Source organism: Puma concolor, chromosome A2, assembly GCF_028749965.1.
Source record: "Puma concolor isolate L17-30 chromosome A2, mPumCon1.1.hap2, whole genome shotgun sequence".
Taxonomy (NCBI): domain Eukaryota; kingdom Metazoa; phylum Chordata; class Mammalia; order Carnivora; family Felidae; genus Puma; species Puma concolor.
In genome coordinates, this window is record NC_141668.1 from 115,391,378 (window position 1) to 115,415,890 (window position 24,513).

Sequence of the window (24,513 nt, forward strand, 5' to 3'; positions counted from 1 at the left end):
TTTCCCGCACGAGGTTGTGCAGGCGAATCTGCAAGCTGGCTACCTTCTGCAGATTTTCTGGTCCTTCTTGCCTAAATGCCTCGACTTTCTCTACCCGACACGCCGCACGGACGTGCTTTGAAGTGCACATTCTCCAAGCAGTCCTCTCTGCCTGTCTGACCTCCCGATTACAGATTCCCCCCCTTAGCATGGGTACTTTTGTGCTACATTGGTGCACACTCATTTGTTGGTGCTGCTCTGCTGTAAGAGGTCTCTCATGCCGGTGTCCCCTGCATCCATAAGCCAACTTAACACTTCTTGAATGACTTCTATTATCTCCTTTCTTCGTGCCTGATGATGTGCCCGTCACACAGCGGGAGTCATTGGCCATTAACTACCAGGTGTGGTGCTACACATTCCCAAGCCACCAGGGGCTACAGTGGTCCCAGGGACCTAGGGATGGAATGGGGGCTCCCTACCACAGTGGGGCACTGCCTCAAATCGTGCAGTGTGATGTGGTGCGACAAGATGAGGGTCAAGTTGGATGGAGAGGGATTTAGATCTTGGCTCATCCACTTCCTGTCTGAGTGACTCCTAAAACGTTACTGAATTTCTCGGAGCGTCCAGGTCCTCACTCACAAACTACCTTAAAGTTTAAGTTAACAGACAACCCGCAGAGCCCTTGGACACAACAGATGTTCAATACCTAAGAGTTTCCTCTCTCTCCACGCCCTGCCCCAGCCAGAGAACAAACCAAGATTCTTGTTCAAGTCCTAAAGGTGACCCCAGGGCTCTCCCACCTAAGGCTCCTGACCACTTTGGTACTCAGCCCTGGTCTCCTACGTGTTTCTCAAAAGCTCTCGTCACATAGCAGCTCTTGCTGATTATATGCGACGGGAATCTAGAAGCAAATGCCTAATCTTACCTTCTTTCTCTGGCTTTTGCCTGCTGGGGTGTTTCAATTTCTATCTCCACTGGCTTCACAGGCAGGACAGATTTAGAGAAGGCTGCATTTTCTCCTGCATCACTCGGCACAGGCTCACTAAGTTCTATCAACAAAAATATTCAAAAATCAGTGATAATAATTATTATAACAGCGATCACACGAACAAAATTGAGTTCTGCTGAGATGGAGGGAGTAAGGAACAGAACAGGACAGATGCGAGGCAGGAGTCCCCTACTCCTATCATGTTTTTGAGTACCTCAAAAATGCCACACACTGTGCTGTTTTACTTTATTGCTCATTGAACTTGATTGAACAGCAACCCAGAGACACAGGAAACTAGGGCACAGAAACACTGAGTTGAATTAAATACAGATCTCTGGTATCAAGGAGCTGATGCTCAAGTATGTGTTTTAGTAGAGACTTAGCCTTTATCCAAGGGAAAAAAAAGCGCCAAACAAGAACAATTTTCTATTCTCCATTTTACTACAGTAACACATACCACAATTTGCTCTGTATAGAGGAATGACTGAGGGGTCTTCACAGCCCCAATCGCAAACTTGTAATGACGAGGAATGCATCTTTTTTTCCCTCTTTATCCCCTGCATCACTTGTAAACGCTAGCTGACATAAACTGAATTCACTGAACTGGATCTAACTGTGAATGTCATCAGCAAAGGCCCTTTTAAAGCGGCTGTGGGTCCAGACGCACTGACACCCCGTTGGTAATGAACACACCTAATGTCAAGACCTGGTTTGTATATACGGGTCCCTACTGAAAAGAGCCAGGACTTCCTGCAGAAACAAAAGCTGATTATAGGTCTGGAGCAAGAAAAGTATAGGGTGGGCCTGGCACATCTTCTCGTGCCAGAAAACAAAAATGTTCTCAAAAATGAGTAAGGCCAGAGCAACAGGACACAGCAGGGTAACTGGCTTAAAGGGGCTCCCACGAGCCAAATCGGGGACAGTCTGAAGATCAAAAAGTATAACGACAATAACTGATAACATGTTTCAATTTTTAAAATATCTGAGTCCGCAGCGATACTCAAAATAAATTCTTAAAAGAGAAAGTTCTTCTTTACAGATCAAAGTCACCTGATCAATGAATATGAAATGACAGATTCAGAATATTCCATTTTGCAATGCTCAGTGTAAATGCTCTGACTTGGTAAAGATCAAAACATACTAAAACCATTAAGTAGGGGCACCTGGGGGACTCAATGGGTTAAGTGTCTGACTTCAGCTCAGGTCACAATCTCACTGTTTGTGAGTTTGAGCCCCGCATCAGGCTCTCTGTTGACAATGCAGAGTCTGCTTCAGATCCTCTGTCTCCCTCTCTCTCCACCCCTTCCTCACACACAGGTGTGTGCTCTCTCTCAAAAAGAAACATTAAAAAGAAATTCTTTAGTACCACCAAGATGGCTAATTAAAGAGGAAAAAATGTACCTTTATATTGTTGCAACCTGGCAGGACCACCTTACACGATCGAACTTTGCGTCACTAGTAGGACAACCTGACACTAGGTGCCTCTTAACGGATGCAGTATTAAGAGCTGAACCTAAATTCAGGTAAACCTTACATGTATAAGAAACCAAGAGACACTGAAACCCGTTACCACCACCCTGAGATGTGTGACTGTCTGTCAGACAAAACTAGACTATGAGACATCCCACAAAAGAAGAGGCCACGACTCTTCAAAAACAGCAGTGTTCCACAAGTGAAAAAACAGGGCTGGGTAACACATACTGTTCTAGACTAAAGGAGACTAAAGTGGTATAACCAAACACAAGGCTCACAGCTTAGATCCTGGATTAGCAACAAAGAAAAACATACCTAGGAAGGATATTTTTGTAACAAATGGGGACTTTTCATTTTCTTAGGTATGAAAATATTTTATCATGTTGAGAATGTCTTATTCTTGAAATGCATGAAGTATTTACAAGTAAAGTGCCAGGGTGTCTGCAACTTATTTTCTTTTTAAATGTTTATTTTTCCGAGACAGAGAGAGCAGTGCATACATACAAGCAGGAGAGGGGCAGAGAGAGGGGGAGAGAATCCCAAGCAGGCTCCCCACTGTCAGCTCAGAGCCAGATTTGGGGCTTAACCCGGTGAACTGTGAGATCATATCCTGAAACTGAGCCACCCCGGCGCCCTTGCAACTTACTTTCAAATGGTTCTACAATGTATATATGCAGAGAGAAAGACACATTCAATATGGCAAATGTTACAGTTAGTTAGGAATCTAGGTGGGGTCTATGTACTACATTAAAAAATTTTTTTTGTTGGTTTTCAAAAATCATTTTCCAAATCAAGAGCTGAGATAGAGTCAAGCTACACAGAAGGAATCAGGGATGATAATATTAGCTGCCACTTACTGTGAATATATGAGGCTTTAGGCCCATTACATTTGCAAACCTTTCCTCCGCCAACACAGTTATGGATCCCAGCCTGTGCACAGCTCACAGGGAGCATTCAATGCTTACTGAATGTCATCGGTGAAAAAACTCAGCTCTGACAGGTGGATTTGCTCACTCCACTATAAGTGACAAAGCTGGGCTCTGAACCCAGGACTCAAAGCCTGTGTGCTTTCTACGAGATGACGCTGCCTCTCTCTTTCACAATCTACTCCTGACAGCCACCAGAGGAAGACCATACCTTTTCGGTAACCTGGTCATGGATTTTTCCTTGCATCAAAAGCAAGTCTCTACTGCAACCTTGTTAGATCTTAGTTTCGAAAGGAAACAATGGGTAGCTAAGTGACATGCCTCTAAGCCGATTCAACCAGAAAAACACAATCACACAGCTCTGATGTTTTTACCTTCTACCTCTTCCCAATCATCGTCACTTTCTTCCTCCTCGTCTCCTTCACAGCTGCCTTTGTCCACAGCAGCCTCTCTCTTTGGATGGTGTGCCTTCCTGGGGGCACTTGCAAAGTCCCTGTGTAAAGATCACAGGAGGGAAGGTGAAGAAGCTTCCCATACCCTAGAAGGACTCCTTCTATTTGCTGAGAACCTGTCGCAATTACGTAAAGATGACGTGTGAGCTCTGAGCCTCGTACCCTCCATCGGCGTGGGTCCCAAGTGCTCCTCAAGATGTGCTCTGATCATCAGTCTGACGCTGGATGTGCTGTCAGAAAGAACGCAATGACCCTACAACCTAGAGCTGTGTGAGGGAAAACGCAGCTGAGCCTGCAGGGGGTACAGGGAACGTCAGAAGGAACTACAGTAATAATGGGAGTTCCAGAAGTAAAAGCTGTGGTGTCTGGGTGTCTACACGTGCAGGTGGGCACCACAACAGAGAAGAGGGGATTCCCATTTGCTGGTCCTACCAGGAGCCAACTCAGATGATTGTTTCCCCCCACTTTAAGAATTATGACGTAAGGAGACAGAAGCTGGTGGAATTCTAACTTCAGGGTATGCGGGGATGTGACTGTATGCAGGTCTGTCATACACAACAACAAAAGCTTGGCAGCTAGCTGGTTCAGTAGATAAGGACACGGGGAAGTGGCCACAGCTGACTAACTGGCCCAAGATGAAATGGTTGTTAATATGTAACCTACTCTTTGCAACTTCATATACATTCTAAACTGTGTTTAGAGCTCTGAGTTACTTTTCAGCTTTTGTAATGTTTGACAGTGGTGACAACATCATGTCGGATTTCAGCACAGACATTTAAAATAACCGATCCTCAGACTTCAGCTCTAAAACTCCACATTTTGCCTTTTTAGCCTGCTTCTCCCTCTCAATGCCACAGAAACAAAAACATTTCTCCTGAGTGAATGTAATGGAAATGTCCGTGTGCTATGGGTTTGACTGCAGTGGACTCTCAACAGAAAGGGAAAGGAGGTCCCAGAGCTTCAACTGACTGTATCCTGGTCTATCTGTATGTGGATTTCTCTGGAGAAAGAATCCAACTAGTGCGGACGGGCAGCCAGGAAACAGTAAGCTCAGAGACAGATTGAGGGAAAGCCTAAGGGAAAGGGAGATGAACTGAGTGCAAAATTGACCTGCTTCCTCATGCTCTTGTCTACTGTTGCCCTCTCCTGGGCGACTGTTCTCTGCCAGGACTGGAGGTTGCTGGAAAAGCCAACACTAAGATTGAAGGTTTGTTTTTGAAGGGACTACTGCCTCTGGTTTTCCTCTTCCTCTCTTCCCCACAACTTTCCTGGGAGGTGGAAGATCACTGGGCTTGTAATCCCTGTCCACCACATATTACTAAGAATGTGCATTCACTGCAAAAATCTTGCTCAGTTTCTGCCAAACAAAAGGTCCTTTCCTAGATGCCACAGGGCACACGAAAACGAACCAGGAGTGGTTCCAGGCCTCAGAGAGCTTCCAGGGGAGCAGGTGCAGTACGTGACACGGGCACAAATAAGCACAACACGAGGCAGACAAGCTACACTCGTAAGAGACGCTGCAAGAAACCAGAGGAAAGGAGGGAAGAATCAATGAAACTGTCAAGAAAATGGATTCTGATCCACATCTTCTAGGTGGAAGAAGACATTCCAGGCACAGGGAAGAATGAGCACAACTCAGGTGGCAAAGCAGGAGGGACAAGAAGTCCAGCTGGGTGAGAGGAGAGTGTGCTCGAGGACAGTACAAGAGAGAGCTGGAATGGCAGGCCAGTATTTTTGGGATGGAGTACCTTTATGCAGGAGAAAGAGCACTGGACCGCGAGTCAGAAGACCCGGGTCTCACCTGGTTTTTGCCACCATCTAGCTGCGTAACCACAAATAAATCACTTTCTGCACACTGTCACTGTTATCTGAAAAGTTTGAGAGGTAAACTATATACCCTTGAAAAACTGAAAATCCGCACAGAACTTTTAACTCCCCGAAATACTACTAACTACTACTAGGCTTCTGTTGCCTGGGAGTCTTACCGATAGAGAACACACACAGTGTTTAACACATATTTTGCATGTTATATGTCTTGTCTGCTGTATTCTTACCATAAGGTCAGCTGGAGAAAAGAAAATGTTATTTGAAATATCACAAGGAAGAAAAACTACTTTTACATAGCTTACTGTATTTATCATAAAACACACACACACACACACACACACACACACACACACACACACACACACAAAACCCACGTATAAGTGGACCCCTGCAGTTCAAGCCTGGCTGTTCAACGGCCAACTGTAACCGCTAAGAAGAATCTTACTAGTGGTCTGAGCTCTAGCTGGAAGAGTTTAAAGATCCCGTCTTTTGCACAGATCCTAGTGACGAGCAAAAACGGGGAGGTTTTATTACTCACACCTCCCTGATGGCAGCAATCAAGACCTGGCAGGAAGCTTCTCAGCCATCTCACCTGAAGTCCTCCCCATCGCTGAGAGCTTCATCCTTCACCTCGGCATTTTCAGATTTAACAGTCACCTTGGCCGCCTTCCTTTTGGCTGGACTGTGTGCGGGGCCCCCGGGATCACTGCAACCTCTCTTCCTGGTTTCTCGTGAGACTTTGGAGAGAAGGCTCCTCGTTAGAGGTTTCTCATCTTGCAAGACATCTAGATGACCACATGGAACATGAGGTAAGGGACACAGGAAAGGCGGAGGCAGTGTGTTTTCACAGGCACATGATGAAAAGCCCCTTTCTGTCACCTCTCTCCAGGCCACATCTCCGTCACCGGGTCACCGTCCCATCTGTTCAGCAACCAGCCTGCAGCCTTCTGTCTCTACTCCAACTTACACCCGCACTCACAGTAAAAACTCACTCCTTTTACCAGCATTTTATTCTACTCCTCCTGGGACGACAGACACTGCCACATGACTCAAAAATGTAGCTTTCAAATCTCAAACTGCAGCTAGTATCCAGGAAGGAAAGTACATCAATCTGCTATGAGCACCTTGCTTATTGACTACCTGCCAAGACCAGTTATTTATTTTAGGGGTAACTCACTTCTAAGTGAAATGTTTGGAGTTCAGAAGCATGTCCAAGTTTTACCACAACCCTACTGCTACTAATCCATGTTTCCGCCACCTTTCACAACCAAACCCTGCTCAAAACAGTTATGAAACCTTTCCAATCTAACCCAAAGGCATTCATTTACCAACCACCTCAGCAAACTTAGGGTTGGAGTAACAGTAGTAATTCAGAAATACCTTTGCTTCCTTAAAATAATCATTGTTGGTTTTTGTTAAAGGGAAATTTAAAAAAGGCACAAGCTGCTGGCTTTCGTTAAATCAGGGTATCTAGAAATACGGTCTGTTTCTTAACAGGTATCAGTAAATCAACTTTTAATAAATAGTAACACGGCAGGGGAAGATGGCTTCTATTTTGCAAACATGTTCATAAAAATAATCGATCCTGAATCTGAAATAAAGAATCCTCCTTTGCCTTTGCATGACTCTGCTTCAATTAATTTTGGAAAACAAAAATAACTTTAGCCTTTATTGAGGTGCAGCAATATTAACCTAGTATCAGATTGATTCGTTCCATTTATGGTTTGTCTTACTGACTCTATGGATACATACTTATATTCCCCAAGAATATACTTTTGCATGGGGGAAAAACCCTATGATGGTCATAATTTTCATAAATTTCTCTTATAGTGGAACATATGTTCTAATGCTAGATAAAATCACTGATCAGTTTCTTTAGAATGTTTTATAAAAGGACTCTATGCATTCTTGTGTTTTGAACATTTTAATGGAAACAAACAATTTCAAAAATATTTAGAATCTGGAGACATTTAGCTGCTTGAGGGTTTATGACTTCACAGTTTGAGTAGGGTGTCAGAATTCCTGGATCTTTAACGCTTCTTAGCCCTCTATGAATAGATGTAAAACAAACAGATGTGAAACTCTTTCATTTTTACTAATCTAAAAATGCACGCGAGAGGATACTTCAAAAGCACTGTTTCCTCCTCACCAAACTTTTTTGGTTGCTTAAAAAACACAATTGTGTTTCTGTGCTTTGAAGAGAGAGGTAGAGGAGTTAAAAGGGGGCAAGAGAGGAAACAAAGAAACTGTGAATCAAAAAGATGCCCATAGTATCATCATTCATACAGTAATCCCCCCTTACCCACGGTTTTAGTTTCCCACTCAACCCACTGCTCAACTGCAGTGAGGAACAACGGAACCTCTTGACAAACGCCTAAAGGTCAACAGTGGCCTAAGGCTACTTCACAATGCCTGTTATTTACCTCATCAGTTAGGCATTTTATCATCTCACATAAGAATTAGAAGGCTGGGGCACTTAGGTGGCTCAGTAGGTTAAGTAAGCATCTAACTTTGGCTCAAGTCAAGATCTCAAGGTTTGTGAGATCAAGCCCCACGTCAGGCTCTGGAGCCTGCTTTGGATTCGGAATCTGTGTCTCCCTCTCTCTGCCCTCCCCTGCTCGCACTCGCCCTCTCTCTATCAAAAATAAACAAACATTAACTTTTATTACAATATATTGTTTGAACTTCTATTCATTATTAGTGTTGCCAATCTCTTACTGTGCCTAGTTTTATCAATTAAACTTTATCATAGGTATGGAGTCCAGGAAAAAAACAGCATATACAGGGTTCAGTACTGTGTTTCAGGCATCCACTGTTGTGGGGGGAGGGGGGGCTTTGAAACATATCCCTGCAGATGCGGGGCGGGGGGGGGGGGGGGGTGTGGCTACTGTAATACCCCCAAATTTTAAAAATCTGAATGCCCAACCATGACATAATAATTGTGTACAGTCACACAATGGAAGGCAATTGAGTCACCTTTTAGGACAAAGGAAAATGACATCTAATAAAATGTTAAGCATGCAAATATGTTTTTACTGTGTGGTTTCCACTACTTAGAAAAACAAACTTGAACAAAATATACCACTATTCAGTGGTGCTTCTTTCTGGATGGTAGAAACATAGGTTATTTTTTTTCTTTATTCTTTATGGTTTTTTGGGTCCCAGAGAATCCAGAGAGCTATTTTCTAGCACTCTCCAAGATCTAGAGTTACCTAACCAGCCTCCTTGAGGCCAATGTGGTTATTTCAGAAAGGCAGGAATTACCACATGGTCTACTTGACCTTCCAGTGAGATTTAATAATACCTGCTTAAAACTGCCAGCGGCATCCCATAGTGCTTAGAATAAAATACAAACTTAGTTTGGTCTCCAAACTAAGAGTCCTGTCCACTTCTCCCACCTCAATTTCTACCACTCGCCCCCCACTCACTGTGTCCAGCCAACCGGCCAAGCTCATTTCATTTCCTCCTAAGTTGTTAAAACTTACAGCTTCCTCTGCCTTCCCTCAGAACTTCCTATGAATGGCTCCTTCAGGACATTCAGTAATTCGTTCAAACTACCAATCACCTCCTCAAAGAGGCCTTCCTTGACTACCAATTCTGACTTAGCTGCTTCTTCCTCACCCCCATGGCAGTTCTATCGCCTGTTCTACTTCTTTTCGTAACTCTTATCGCTGCATGAATTTATTTAAGTTGTTATTGTCTGCCCCCCCACCTCCCCCACAGATTGTAAGCATCACGAGAACAGGGATCGTGACTGTCCTGTTCACTACTATTAATTCCAGGACTGAGAACAGTGCCTGGACATAGCAGGTTCTCAGTAAGTATTTATTGAAGGAATTAATGATTCACAGTGACGAAAGCATTAACATAGGGAAAAAACATAAAGAAATTAGACATGCCCTAATAGAAACAAGGAAATAATGTGGAAGACTGTTTCCTTTGTCCCTAAACGTTGAAAGCAGCCAAGTGTCACCTTCTTTGGCATGCAATGAGGTGCTCAGAAACTATACTGTAAAGTCATCAAATCAGTGTGAACTGTAGCCCAATCCACAACCAGACTGTTCTTCGACCCAACCACAGCAAAGATTGTAACTCTTCCTTGAAGAGAACTTACTGCCAAGCTCCTCTAGCTAGCAGGGTCTGACTCATGCCCGGGTGCTTCCTCACCTACACCTAGGTGGAACCGATAGAAGGTAGCCCATCTGATTACCTGACGTGGACCGTGGCAGATGCTTCTAGCTCACTCGCAAACACAACTACCCTGAAAGGTAGTATTGTGTTTCAGAGATGAGGTTCAGAGAGGTAAACTATTTGTCTAAAATAATTTGCACCAGTGCATATAACTACTAAGTTGCACCAACCTGGAGTCCAGATCAAGTATTAAGCTGGAAGAAATGGTACCCAGGCAGGTGGCATTTCCATCAGGTTAAAACTTCGAACTCCTGAAGTGCCACATATTCAGAATACATTCCCTCTGACTGCAATAACAACCCCTTTTCACAGCCATATGCTGAAATGTTACCCATCCTTAAAGTCACAGATCAAATGTATCTCCTTCAGAGAGCATTTCCCAATCTCTCCAAACTTGATTGTTCCTTCAAAAGCCACAAAGCCTGCTACCTTCTTCCAAAATATCATTGTCTTGAATACTTTGTGTAAAGGGCAATTTACCTTTGTGTAAAGGTAAATTACCTGAATCAGCAAATCAATAAAATGGAACCCACAGCATTAACTGTGGGGCAAATTACCTTCTAAGTTTGGAAATGACTTCCATTTGCCTATTTACTAATGAATGTTGAACTTATATAATCATAGTATTGAACCTAGTGTCATAGGAATCCTTGTTGGTTACCTAAACTTCTATTCAGATTATTTTAGGAATGCCAGAAATCCCTTCTACAGCATGCACTATGCAATTATTGAAAACATTTATTGAGCACTTGGCATATGCAGGGAAGAGGGAGAGGACAATACAGGACACAGCAAAAAATAAAACACATTTGCATAAACTTAAGTGGTAGTAAGACGGGCTACCCTAAAAGGAAGCAAATAAATTAACAAGATCATTACATTATGCAACAGAGGCTGTGAGGGCCTGTGAAGGAGTACCTGGTAAGGATCACCTTAGATCAGACACTCAAAGCAGTGTAAGTTCAGATGTGAAGGAACAGAAGAAATCAGCCACCCTAGAGCCATGGGAGAACATTGCAGGCAGAAGGAATATCAAAGGCAAAGGCTCAAGGTGAGAAATAACATGGCATATTTGAGGAACAGACAGGAAGCCAATAAGGAGGGTATCTGGCAAAGAGTCCTAAAAGACAACAGAAGTAGCAGCAGCCAAATCATGTAAGGTCTTGCAGGCCATGGTAAGGAATTTGGATTTTAGGCCAAGAGCAATGGGAAGCCACAGGTTTGAGGTAGGAACATGGCACGATCTGATTATTATTATTATTTTTAATCATTTGGGCTGCCAGGTAGAAAACCATTGCAGAGAAGTGGGGAAGTAGGGAGACCAGTAAAGCAACTGTGGTCCTTCAAATGAAAAGTGATGGTGGCTTAGGCAGGGGCTGTAACCACGGAAATAAAGAGAAGTGGAGGGATCTGAGATACAGCTCTGAGGTTGGATTGGTAGAACCTGCTGACGGATTAGATGTGTATGTGTAATGAAAAGGAGAGGCTTGCTTGAACAAGTGGGTGAAGGGATCATTTATTGAATGGGAAAAGGTGGGGAAGAAACAGGCTTAAAGGGGAAAAGCAAGAGTTTTGCTTTGCCCTTGACGAATATAAGAAACCTATTCGACATCCAGGTGGAGAAGTCAGGTTGGATCCGAATCTGGAACTCTGGGGTGAGATTTAACTGAAGATATTATTCTGGGAGTCCGCACATTACAGCACTCTGGTCCATCCGTCTTCTGGGGGCCACAAAACAACTGTAATGCCTTTTGCCCTATTCAGCCCTTTGCATCTGCAGGAGGCTGGACAGCATCCTGTGGGCAACAGGGACCAGGAAAGAGGCAACGCCGGAGAGCCAATGGTCAGGTTGAGCTCCAGGGGAACCCCCACGGCGCATCAGTCGTCCCGAGGACTAAAGCACCGCGACGTCGGTGAGGACCCAAGCAGTGGCACAACCGCCCGCCTCCCCGGGCCGCCGTTAACGCCGGCTCCGCTCAAGGCAAACAGGGTATTCTCCGCCCCCTCACCTCCAGAAGTCAGCTCCCCCCACCCCCGCACCTTGTTTCCTGCCCTCCTTGAGCATGAGCATCTACCCCTAAGCCCGGCTCGGTCTCGCTCTCACCCGCCTCCTTCTCCTCACGCCGGGCCGTGCTCTTGCCCTTGGCCTTCCGGCCGCACGGTTCACGTCCCTGCGGCTCCCTACCGGCCGCGCGCTTCCGAACCATGTTGCCCAGGCAAGACTCCCGGAGATTGACGCACTAAGCCGCGGGAATGGGAGCGCAAGCTCCGCCTCCAGCGGGGCGAGGCATCGCCAGCCCTTTCCTTATAGGCCAAGTCTACGCCGATGAAGCTCCGCCCCAGCCTCAGCCTCAAATGACCAATACAAACTGTACAAAGCAAGACGGCGCAGAGGGAATTTCTCTCTACTTCCGGCTCATTGTATTTTTCGCGTTTCCGGAGACAGCGGCGGGGGGAGGGGAGCGCGCGAGCGGCTCGCGTACTCTCGCGAGAGGCAGGAAAGAGCGCAGGGTTTGAAGCATGGCGGACGACGTGGACCAGGTGAGTGTATTTTGAGGGGCTCACTCCAGAGCGGCTTTTCCACTGCTAGCCCTCACCCTGTCCGGCTTTGCGTCCCAGGGCTACTTTCTCCAAGCTCACCGAAAGGTGGCCTTCATGCCGCCCTGTTTCTAGGTTATCACGACTTTTAATCTTCCCTTTGGTAACCGCGCCCCCTCCGAATTTTGTCTCACGCCCTGAGATGGTTTCCCCTTGGAAGCCCGCCTGAAAACTAATTATTCTTCACACTCGTCACTTCCTTTCCCTTGTATCTCATCTTCATCAGTGGTATGGGAATGATTATCCCTGCCTGCCTCACGGAGATGTCGGGATTCTGGTAGAAAAGGTGATAATAAAGCTAAATAGTTACTATTATGAGCGCAACGGTTGTTACTCGTTCAGCAAATGAGTAGTAAACATCAACTTGTATGGTTAGACTCCGCTCTAAGCACCAGGGACACCGGCATTGACAAACGTGAGCCCTGTCCCCACTTGGAGCTTATGTTCTCTGGAAGGGCAGATAAGTAAACAAACTTGCAATATGTAGGAACTGTGATGTGGCATGAAGAAAACAAGCAAGGACCTGGTATATAAAATAATATGATGGTCCTCCAGGCTTTCTCATCTTCTCTCCTTTTCCCGAAAATGCTCTTCCTAAGATATATTTGTGGATCAGGCCACAACCTAGCTTTCACCTGAAACTTCACCTCATCAACGAGGATTTATCTGGCCGCTTGCATAAAATAGCACTCTTTCCCAGTCTGCTTTATTTTTTTTCGTAGCATGTTACTTGTTCATAGTAAGTAGACCCTTCGATGTTCAACGTCTGTCTTTCCCCACTCGAATGTGAGATCCTTAAGAGCAGGGTTTTGTTCACCATTCTGTCCTCCAGGTTGAGAACAGTGCTGGAAACCCTGAACAAATATTTATTGAACGAATGAATTGGTTAATCAGGGAGGCTTCTTTGAAAAGGCAAATTTAAAGCTACAGGATGAAAAGTATGGACAGTGGGTATTGTAGACTATAGCCAAAGGAGCAGTAGGGCTCTGTGGTGTGTCTGTTCTTGTAGTATTACTATATATTTATTCATACCCCTCTCCCCACTAGAATGAACTCCTTGAGGGCAGAGACTGACCGCTCTACCGTAATGTAGTAGTTGGTTAGCTGGTCTTTGACAAGCACCTGTTTAATTGGGATTGAGGACCAGTTGAGGTTAGGAATTTTTTTTTTTTTCTAGATTCTAGCTTTTTTAAGACTGTAGAGCCTGTAACTTTCAGTCGCATTCTGCCACTGGCCTGATGTACTCACCAGAGAAACTCCTTGAATAATCTTACCTACTTTCCTGCCTACCCATCCCTTGCATTTGGATGACTCCCAAGTCATCCTAGCCCTGATCTCTCTGGGACCTATATTTCCAGCAGTTCTTCAATTGGAAATAACAAGAACCATTTTTAAGTACTTTCAGTGTGCCACTTACTGTTGTGAATACACTTAATACGTTAACTTAATACATTAGCTCATCCAGTCCTTGCAAGTATCATGAAGGGAAGATTATGGCGTCCTCATTTTACGAACAAGGAAGCTGATGCTCAGAGATGGCATGATTTTTTTTTTTTTTTAATCCGAATTCACAAGTTTCAGATTCAGGAGTTGAACACACACTGCCTGACTTCAAAGCTAGTGCTTTCAACCAGTATTCAATACTCCCTGCTAAATATATTCATCTTAGTGGCCAGTTGGCACCCTAAACTCAACCTGCCCCAGATTGAATCTCTCCTTGGCATTCTGATTAGTGTGTGGTAATCATTAAATGAAATTTTTTCAAATCACTAAATGAAATTTGAGGTAAGGTTGAAGTCCCAGACAGTGACTTCCTGTACCCTGAAATTGGGTCAGGCGCTTTGGATTTTGAGAGAACAAAGTACATGCTTATTTTGCTGTATAACTCCTTCCTGTGTACGTGTGTTTCAGCCTTCACTTACATAGCACTCACTATGATCCAGGCACTGTTTTAAGCTTTCATAATATGCCCTTTGAGCCTCACAACAACAGTATTAGGTAGGTGCTATCGTCATCCACACTTTACAGAGTCTGAGACTGAGGCATTGAGGTTTAAGTAACTTGCCCACCGTCATACAGGATAGCAATGGCTTGAACACTGCACTCGCTAGTACTGTATTACTAAGCGTGTTTCTTTCATCAGCAACAAACCACCAACACCGTAGAGGAGCCCCTGGATCTCATCAGGCTCAGCCTGGATGAGCGAATTTATGTGAAAATGAGGAATGACAGAGAGCTTCGAGGCAGATTACATGTAAGTAAATTTATTAAATTACCTTGAAATCAGATTATTTCTCTGTCATGCCTCCCTACCACTACCCCTTTGAAATATAAACACTGTCTGATGTAGAAGAGTATTTTGAATGTAGATAAGAAGGTGGAAGGTCACCCATATTTCTACAAGTCAAGTACAACTGCATTTAATCCACCTCTAATATTTTTTCTAACAGAAATGATGTGATTTTAAAGAACATTTTCATTTCTTTCATTTTTTTTCTATTTATTTGTAAATAGCATTTATTCTCCATTCTTATTTAAACGTTCTATCAATTACTGATATGTACATAAGTTTGTGTTTTCTTGTGAGAAAAATTAAATAGCACAGAAGTACATAGAGTAAAAGGTGAAATCCCATTTTTTTCTTTTGCTAGCCACTTAGAAATTGGGTCTGTGATCTTTTAGGTCTTTTCTGTATATTTACACATAAATACGTATACATGTGATCCCACACATGCATTTGCACTATATACACCACCTGTAAATAAAACTGGGATCTTGCTGTATATGTTTTTGGGCAGCTTTCTTTTTCACTTAATCTTTCTTGGAAATTATTCATCATGAATGCATATAAATCTCCATTGAGCTTTATTTTTTTTAGAGAGCGAATGAGCGTGAGCTGGGGAGAGGGGCAAAGGAAAAGAGAATCTTAAGCAGGCTCCACGCTCAGCACAGAGCCTGATCCCCCAACCCTGGGATCATGACCTGAGCTGAAATCAAGAGTTGAAGGCTCAACTGAGCCACCCCGACACCCCTCCTTTATTCTTTTTAAGGACTGCATAGAATTCTGTGTATTGTAAAAGTGGTTTTTAGATTGTTTCCCATTTCTTGCTGCCGTAAATAAGTCTGCAGTATGTATTTTTATGCATATTTCTTTGTGTATATCTGTACATATTTCTATAGGATTGGTCCCTTGAAGTGGTCCTATTTATTCATAAAGAGAGTATACTGAAGGTTTTGTCTTTTCTTGACAACTTGTCACTCTCCTGTATATATGTTTTTACTACCATCATTCTACCTTAAAGGGATTTAAAACGGCTCATATTTGTGCATTAATTATATTCCAGGTGCTTTTATTATAAGTGTTTTGTATGTAATGTCTCATTTAACCTTTATAACAGCCCTATCAAGGGAGACGCTAATTAGCCTGGTTATGCAGTTGAAGAAGCTCAGGCCTAGAAAGGTGAAGTTACTTGCTTAAGTTAAAGGAAGGTCCAGAATATGACCCTAGGCAATCTGACTGCAGCCCCATTCTTAAGTACTTTGATTTCACCTTCCATAAGACCTAAAGGTAAAGAGTGTCCTGTACTTAGAAAGCAGGGACCTAGGAAGACAGTGATCTTGATATACAGCTGGCTTTATGAGAAGAGGAACCCTGGGAAATGGAAGAGTGGCAACTTTACCAAGACAAAGAGAATTGCGCTTAAACACATGGGCCAGTGGCATGTGGAGACACACCCCAGGACAGATAATGTCGCCTTACCTCTTGGAGGATTCTTTAGTTCCCTTCTAGACTTCATTGCCTCTATACTAAATGGCCCCCAATATTTTGTTTGTTTTCTGGCCCTCATCTATAGATTTTTTGCTCTTGTTAGTATGCTTTGCTAGAAGTGGCTGCTATGTGGCTGATGTGTTACTTTTATTTTGATGTGAGCTGGTAAACCATTTAACCCTTTGTTAGAAGTGAGCATGAGTGAGAGGCACCTGGGCAGCTCAGTCGGTTGAGCATCCAACTCTTGATTTCAGCTCAGGTCATGATCCCAGGGTGGTGGGATTGAGCCCCATGTCAGGCTCTACACTGAGCTTGGAGCCTCCTTAAGATTCTGTCTCTCTCTCTCTCTCCCTCCTTCTCTCTCCCTCCCTTCTCCCTCCCTCCCCCCCTCCCCCACCCTCCCTGCCTCAAATAAAAAATAAATTTTTTTTATTAAAAAAAATTTTTTTTTTAATGTTTATTTATTTTTGAGAGAGACAGAGACAGAATGCGAGTGGGTTAGGGGCAGAGAGAGAGGGAGACACAGAATCTGAAGCAGGCTCCAGGCTCTGAGCTGTCAGCACAGAGCCCAGATGCGGAGCTCGAACTCACAAGCTGTGAGATCATGACCTGAGCCAAAGTCAGACACTCAACGAACTGAACAACCCAGATGCCCCAAAATAAAAGAAATTTTTAAAAAAGAAGTAAGCGTAAGTGGGTTCTGAACAAGGCCCCTGGAGTTTCACCTTTTAGTAAAATATATGAGCTTTAGAGTTTGGATTAAGGCTATCCCTATCAGGATGGCAACATTTATTGATTGAGCCTACAGGTGCCAAACACAGTTTATTTTGGCTAGGTTTTACGTGGGCCGGGTATTGCTCTACTGGTTTCGTGCGGTGGTGTTCAGTTTAGCACAGGGAGGTCTTGTCTTGTACCTTTGGGAGACTGGAGTGCCATCTTCTTCACAGTTACAGAATCGTATTTCTTTCACTGTATCTCTCTTGTCATGCTGTTACAGAGAGAATTGAAAGAAGTCTACTGAAAAGTGATGAATTTGCTTTTTCTCATAAATATTATAAATGATGTGACTGTCTTGGATGACCAATAGGGTAGATACTTTAAAAAAATAATAATTTCAAATTATTTTGAGTAAATTCATTTTAGGCCATATAAACAGCTTTGTATTTTTATCAGGTCAGTTAACTTGTCACTGGAAATAATTTGTGAAGAAACAGCTTATTGGCACAGCAGAATTATTTTTTATTTGTGTATAAAAGTGTGTGTAAGCTCTGTTCATTGTTCCTTTATTTGATGATTAAGTTTCTTGATCGCTCACCTTTCCACTGCAGGCTTATGATCAGCATTTAAATATGATATTGGGAGATGTGGAAGAGACTGTGACTACCATAGAAATTGATGAGGAAACCTATGAGGAGATATATAAAGTAAGTCATGGAATTCTGTTCTTCACTTTTAAAATGTCAAATGTTCTCAACATCCAGCAGCGTAACACTTATTTATAAAAAGCCCGTCATGATTTGACACCTACTTGTGGACCCAGTAAAGTATAGCAATCAAAAGCAAAGACTTTAGGGTCAGACAGACCTAATTTATAGTGCTGTTGTGGCCATGTCCCACCTGGGTTATGTTGGGCCAGTGAATTAACTTGGCAGATTTAAGTTCCTCATTGTTAGGCAAGAATACTAGCACTTACCTCATCCGGTTGCCAGGATTCACTGATACATGTCAGTTTAAGATGCTCATGTGTGTTAGTCTGTAAGAGTAATGCTGGACAGTGTTCCTTGTTTGATGTGAATTTAAGCTATCAATAATTAATAAAAACTAAAACGGAGAAATTTTAAAAACACTAACTCCGTAATAGTGAGCCTATTACATGTTGATTTAAGTAACATCAACTATAGGACAAAATACTTAGAAGTGTCTTTGTTTTACCTTTTTGCAGATTTCTTTAATGCCTGGCCTAATTGAAATCTAGATTCTCACATCTTTTTCTGCATGTAATCTGTTATGATATGTCATAGTTGAAAATCCTTCCTCACGGGTAGTTACAAAAGGGAGGAATATTTTTTGTGGGTATTCGCATTTGATGCTACATTAAAACTCAACAAGTGGTAGTCTCTTAAAGGTTAATTGCAGTGTGGAATCTGAGACCACATCATTGAACTTTTCATACTCTTACTATATGCAAATTCATTGGTCTGCCTTGTTCTTTTTTTTTTTTTTTAATGTTTATTTATTTTTGAGTGAGAGAGACATTGCAAGTGGGGGAGGGTCAGAGAGAGAGGGAGACACAGAATCCAAAGCAGGCTCCAGGCTCTGAGCTGTCAGCACAGAGACCGACATGGGGCTTAAACTCACAAACGGTGAGATCATGACCTGAGCCAAAGTTGGATGCTTAACCGACTGAGCCACCCAGGTGCCCCACTACCTTGTCCTTTTAATGGATCTTTTACATTGTGTGATTCTGAGACATCAAGCACTGGTCATTTGGAAAATATTAGTTCGTGGAGCTATGCAGATCTTCTGAATGTTGGCACATTTCATTGTTCAATGTGGAAAAAAAAAAAAAAAAAAAGAAAATCACCTATGTCTTTTAAGTATTTGAAAAGCCAGTCTTTGACCCTTCTAGAGTATAGTGGTTTAAAATATAGACTCAGATTGCAGGACTGGAATTAAATCTTGACTCCCTTGCTTGCCAGCTATTTAATTGTATCAAACTATGCAATCTGTCTGTGACTAAGTCTCCTTGTCTGTAAAATGGGGATGGTAGTAGGACCCACTTTATACAGCTATTTAGGATTCACTGAGAGGTTACATGAAAAGCCTTCAGGTTAGTGACAGGCACATAGTAAGTGTTCATCTTTTAGCCTTTTATGGTTTTTGTATTTCTGCTTTATCCTGGCTTTCCTTCTGTTCAACGACTGCTGACTCCTTTGTAAATTTTCTTTCTCCTTCTGAACATGGGTTTTGAATTTTTTAACCTATGTGTCTCTTTTTCCCCTCAGAGGTGTGATGTCATTTAGTAAGTAGGAGTCTGTAACAGTAATCAGTACAGCACCAAAGCTTGAGCTCTTCACAGATCTGGGCTCACATTTTTGCTGCTAGTGGTTAGTTTCATGACCTTGAGCAAGTTATAGAAACTTCCTAAGCCTTAGGGGACCTCTTTTGTAAGATGACAGTAACTGTGCCTGCCTCCCAGGATTATAACAGGAGGCACTGAACTTGGTATGTGTAAAGCCATGGCATGTGGTGACTGGTAGCTGTCATGATTGTGGATCAGTCTGTGTCTCCAGTTTGTTTCCTTTTCTGAGCTTCACTCTTTCATACCCAGTATTCTAATTGAAACTATTTTCACATTGGATATTATCTTGAACTCAGTACATCTGAAGGTAAATTCCTTTGAAGGTGTTCTTCACCTTCAAAATGAGATCATTCTCAGTTCCCTATCCTCAGTGCATGATTTTCTGTTGTTTAGACCATAAATCTCAGAATTTTCTTGGACTTCTCTCTTTCAGTCACACCAATGAGTAACTAATTCAGTTGATTCTTCCCGTTGATTCCAGTGTGTCATTACTGCATCTTGCTCTCTGTGACAACTGTTACTAATATTTTTGTTCTCTCTGTCAGATCCACATGTGGTCACTTGTGGTATAGATTCCTAGAACCTGAAAAGGAGGAATTAATTACTGTTGCCCCTCCCACAGCCATTATAGCGGAACAGGGACAGAATTTTCACCAAAAACAAACAAACAAAAAAAGCCTGCCTTCGGAAAAGGGAAGAATGGAAACATACAGCAGAATCCCCTGGGGAGGTGTGAATGTTCCCTGTCCTAGGATTTGAAGTAATGGCTTTTAGGTCAAGTGTGTCCCATGTAATATTTGGGACATACTTAGACCAAAAAAAAAAAAAAAAAAAATTCTATTTATCTAGAATTCAAATGTAATTGAGCACTCTATATTTTTATTTGCTAAATCTGGCGACCCTAAATGGGGGCTTCAGCTTTCACAGCCAAGTACTTGCTTATGCTGGAAGACTAAAAAATAATCAAAAGCTTTTTTAGCCGGGCTGTTTCTTTGCATGCAATTTCTTTAAGAGCTTAGGACTTTGTGTGCATCTGATCTGTTCATTTCCAATCAATTCTATGGGCCAGTAACCTCAACATTCTTGCCTACACATAGCCTATAGATGCCTTTATTTATTTTAGTTCCTTCCCACTGTTCTTCCCACCCTTAGGCCATTTGCTAAAGTAAATTTGGGTGGGAAAGCAGCACACTTAAACTAATTCTTGCCTCAGGGCTGAGTTTGTTTAACTGAGAAGGTTTGCTGGGCTTCAGTCCGCAAAGCTTTTGTGCCTGTTCATTGTCTATAGTTTGGGATCTAAAAACTGTTGGCTTTTCAAACCCTGTGAGTCCTATTTCTTGTGATCTCTGCTTGAAAACCAGTTAGTTCTTACCTGGGCTCATCTCTTACTGCCTTGCTGAATGTATCAGGTTAATAGCAACTAACATTTGGCTTGTTGCAACCTCTTCCCCTAGAACCTGTAGGTTAGGGAGGCCCTTGGGCTACCTTCCAAGCCTTTGCAGGCAACATTTTTACCTAATGTTTTCTCCAGGCATAAGAGGATTTCAAATATTTGTATTCCATATCTCACTGCCTAAGGCTCCACCTATAGGCTAGTGCCCCAAGTATTCGTTCCACATATGTGAGCGCAGTAGTAGGACACAGGAGCAACATGTAACGGCTCAGTACAGCAGCGGAATTTTATTTCTCACCCACATAACAGTCCTGAGTGGAGTTTTAGTTCAGCATGATAGCTTTCTTCCAGGTACTTAATCAAGGGCCCAGGCTTCCTCTGTCTTACGGCTCTGCCATCTCCAGAGTTCATTATCTGAGTCCGGCTAGTCATGGGAGGAAGACCATAGAGGGGCATTTGTGGGAGGCTTATGGGTCAGTCAGTCACTTCTTTTTACTTCCCATTGGTCAAAACCCAGTCTCAGGGCTGCACCAGGTTGTAAGGAAGTGTGAGTAATGTAGTCTAGCTCTGTGCTAGGAAGAGGAGGAACGTGGGTTTTGGTGAATGCTCTAATCTTTGCCCCAATTATTGACATCCTGGAAAAGCAAACAGTTAATAAAGTGGTTCTTTGTGCTACAAAGGTAAGTGAGTGATGAGGTTTTTAAATCAGTTGTGTTATGATGCGTCTGTGTGGGTTTTGTTGTCAATTTCTCAAAAAATAAATAATACTACTACATATTTGTATAAATGTGTTGTGTTTTTTTTTTTTTTTTTTCCTCTTCCAGTCAACAAAACGGAATATTCCGATGCTCTTTGTCCGGGGAGATGGTGTTGTTCTAGTTGCCCCTCCATTAAGAGTTGGCTGAAACAAAGAATTTATCGTGTTATGGAATATAGGAGACTTTGTATGATTGCCTCTTTAAATGTAGAAGACATTCAAAAGAGAAACCTGCGTTAATTTCAACATTAAGAAATGACCAAGGATTCTTGCACTCCTGAAATGAGTTGATTTGCAGATAACTCAAAAATTCTTAAGCTAAAGAGTATTTTTATTTTTTCCAACCCTTTCAATAAATGTGATCACCAAGATGCAGAACTCTTTTTCAGGAGTTGATTTGCTGTTGTTTTCTCAGACAATTTCTGGGTTTTTTTTCCTTTAAATTGAATTTGATGTTTCCTTTTTTAATTTTTTTTAATGCGAACTCTTTAAAGTAAACACACATCTTACGTTGACTTTACTTGTATACACTCATCTGTGCATCTCCTAGGTTTGAGGCACCAGGTGGACCACTGAAAATTAGTTTTGCCAATATGCATACTTCCTTCAAATCCTCTGGGAAGGCAGTTCTTTAAACCAACAGTTGCAGGCCAGGGAGGTAGATAGAATAATGCATGTACAGGATGCCATAAGAGCACAAAAAGGAGTGCCCAAAGAACAGGGTGGGTGGGTGGGTGGTGGTGGTGGGACTGTGACATTGTAGATGTTAACACTGCCATGAATATGAAGCATGATTTCTGTTACTTCTGCTTGGTCCGATTTATCTCTAAGGTCAGGCTTCAGAGGTTATATACCTGTGTGGTTCAGCCTCGTCATATCTACCAATGCCACACATATTTAATGACTCAAAGAACATATTTCCGCTCTTGGATCACGGGCCATTCGTGACGAGAGGTCTTCAGCAACATATCTCAGTAGCACAATAAAACACAGTGGCTAAAAAGCAAAGCTCTTTTTATTTCTAGCTTCAGTCAGTCAGCACTTAATGCTTGAAAGAGAGAGGAAAGTACATGTATGTGTGGCAGTTTCTCAGACTTTATTTAGACAGGACTTAGAACCTGACGTTCTCTACCAAGTAGGTTGTACCATTTTGAAATGTAGAAAGTCTGATGTGTGGATAGCTTGCCTGTGAATATGCTGAATGTGTGTGTTAGTCCATCATCAAGCACAATATGCTAACATATGCACAGTATTTTCAGCCATGTGCAAGAAAGAGGTTTCCGGTAAACACTGTAAGAAGGTTTCGTTTTCATTATTTATTGTACCTGTCCCTGCAAGTTAATGGAGAAGAGGAAGACGAGTGTGAGCAAGCTGCCAGGTTTTATCTTATGTGAGGAGACAGGAGAGAACCTTCCTTCGCTTTTGCTCACCCCCACACTTTGTCCTTAGGCCTCAGTAGTCCCAGAGGGTAACCTGTTTACATCAACCCATTCAATATTGGGAAAATAGGACCTGTGGTTCTGTGGTGGCGAATGGCAGATACTTTGGATCACCGTTTCCAAGTAAAACTCTTGGCCTAGATGCTGCTGCTGGTGATACTGCACAGTAATGATTGCCATAAAGGGGCATCAGGCAGAAGCAGCTTGTATGTATATCCCTCTTCAATCCCTACACTAGCTCTTCAAACCGAAGCTCCGAGAGCTTGCATTGCTTGCCTGTGGCCCCACAGCTAGCACTAGATGGTGGGATGTGAATCTGCTGGACTCCTACCCGTGTGTGTGTGTGCGGAGACGGGCGTGCTGTGGAGACTCTGGCTCAGGGTAGTGCACTGCTCCTGATGTCTCCCACAGCCACGGGGTGACTGGAGCATCTGGCCCTCTTGCTCTGCCACACCCTCCAGTTCTTCCTGAGCTTGTGTTTTATTTTTAGTGGCTTCCAGTATCCATGGTTAGTTCCTGGATACTACTTTATTCTTGGCCATCTTTCTCTTTTTTCTCCCAGAAGTGATAGAACTTTTTTTACACTAGAACTTTTGGTGTGAGGGCTGTTGTGTACACACGTAGGTTTCTAAAAACCGTGGCCCTTAAAATCTGACACAGTTGATTTCGTGTGCCCATAAAACTGATGTGACATACAAATGTCCACTTAGCTCCTAGCTGTTAAGATACAGGAAGAAGGGCAATAAAAGATCAGCTGCAGGATAACCATTTGCACGTTAGCAGACGGAGGAGGAGGAAGCAGGGTGGGTTTTGTGAGCCCTTCTGTGGTTTAGGCTACCTGCCTGGAGGGTTGGAGCTGGGACTCAGTCTGCACCCGGGCAGCTCAGGCAGCATCCTGCCACAGCCCTCCACGTCAAGGCTTCCTCTACAGGGCTGCACAGGGCTGCCCTCTGAGGGCTTATGCAGTCAGAGGGCACCTTGGAGCCATGCCTTGGACTCCTAGGCTGCACAGCACTTGGAGCTCCAGCCAGCTGGACGGCCGTGGTCACTGGAGCTGGTGATGAGGCTTCTGCAATGTGGTGTCACATAGCTCAAGCCGAGCCTCTTGACCATCTCCTTTGGAAGCCTCTCAAGCAGATGCCATACCTAGATCCCTGTCTTGGTGTTTTCCTGAAAGAGATTGTTATGAATTATTGCCTCATACAAAGGAGGGTGGACTGACAAAATTTAGGATTACGCATTTCTGTTTCAGACAAAATGTGCCCAAACTGAAACCCAAGTAACTTGAGTATCTCAATTTAGACTAAAATCATCAGCTACAAGTTTTCACACATCTCCAATAGTGACTTTTAAAGATCTACATAAACTCAAGGTATTATCTTTCTGTACACCAAGAGAGAAACTGGTTCCATACACCCTTTTATTATAAATAATACCTATTGCCCACAGTGTTCTTTCTTAGCCTGTAGCCAGAATGAGAGGAATGTTCCACTGTGAGCAATTGTCACCTGTAGAGCAATACTCCTCTGTATTGGACAGGGAAAGGAACTAAAAATTCCAGGATTCATCCTGGCAGGATCAAGAGGCTCAGTTGGTGTTTCTGTCACCCAGCTCCACTCAACTATGTGGGCAAGCCCTC

The 24,513-nt window shown here is 43.0% G+C and overlaps 2 protein-coding genes and 1 long non-coding RNA gene across 5 annotated transcripts in view; 2 read left to right on the plus strand and 1 right to left on the minus strand.

Moving 5' to 3' along the window:
- XPC (XPC complex subunit, DNA damage recognition and repair factor) overlaps window positions 1-12,119 on the minus strand; it is a 29,263-nt gene extending 17,144 nt beyond the window's left edge. Inside the window, exons 1-4 of one of the 3 annotated variants that reach the window (XR_015248228.1) lie at window positions 11,941-12,119; window positions 6,238-6,430; window positions 3,741-3,859; window positions 905-1,028 (exon numbers count right to left, since the gene is read on the minus strand). Coding sequence is in view for 1 of the 3 variants with exons in the window: in XM_086697325.1 (XP_086553451.1) it covers window positions 905-1,028; window positions 3,741-3,859; window positions 6,238-6,430; window positions 11,941-12,043 (539 nt within the window). In the remaining 2 variants the exon portion in view is untranslated. The remainder of the gene's footprint in view (window positions 1-904; window positions 1,029-3,740; window positions 3,860-6,237; window positions 6,431-11,940) is intronic. The other 2 variants (XR_015248229.1, XM_086697325.1) reach the window with 2 other exon arrangements.
- LOC147583464 (uncharacterized) lies at window positions 6,343-7,264 on the plus strand. Its single transcript, XR_015248230.1, has 2 exons — window positions 6,343-6,454; window positions 6,535-7,264. It is a non-coding gene; the product is annotated as an uncharacterized LOC147583464 (long non-coding RNA).
- A 121-nt stretch (window positions 12,120-12,240) lies between the features above and the next one.
- Window positions 12,241-21,813, plus strand: LSM3 (LSM3 homolog, U6 small nuclear RNA and mRNA degradation associated). The gene is made up of 4 exons (XM_025921781.2): window positions 12,241-12,377; window positions 14,578-14,688; window positions 17,532-17,627; window positions 21,503-21,813. Exons 1-4 carry the CDS (start codon window positions 12,357-12,359, stop codon window positions 21,581-21,583), a joined length of 309 nt encoding a protein of 102 aa, XP_025777566.1. The 5' UTR covers window positions 12,241-12,356; the 3' UTR covers window positions 21,584-21,813.
- The last annotated feature ends 2,700 nt before the right edge of the window (window positions 21,814-24,513 follow it).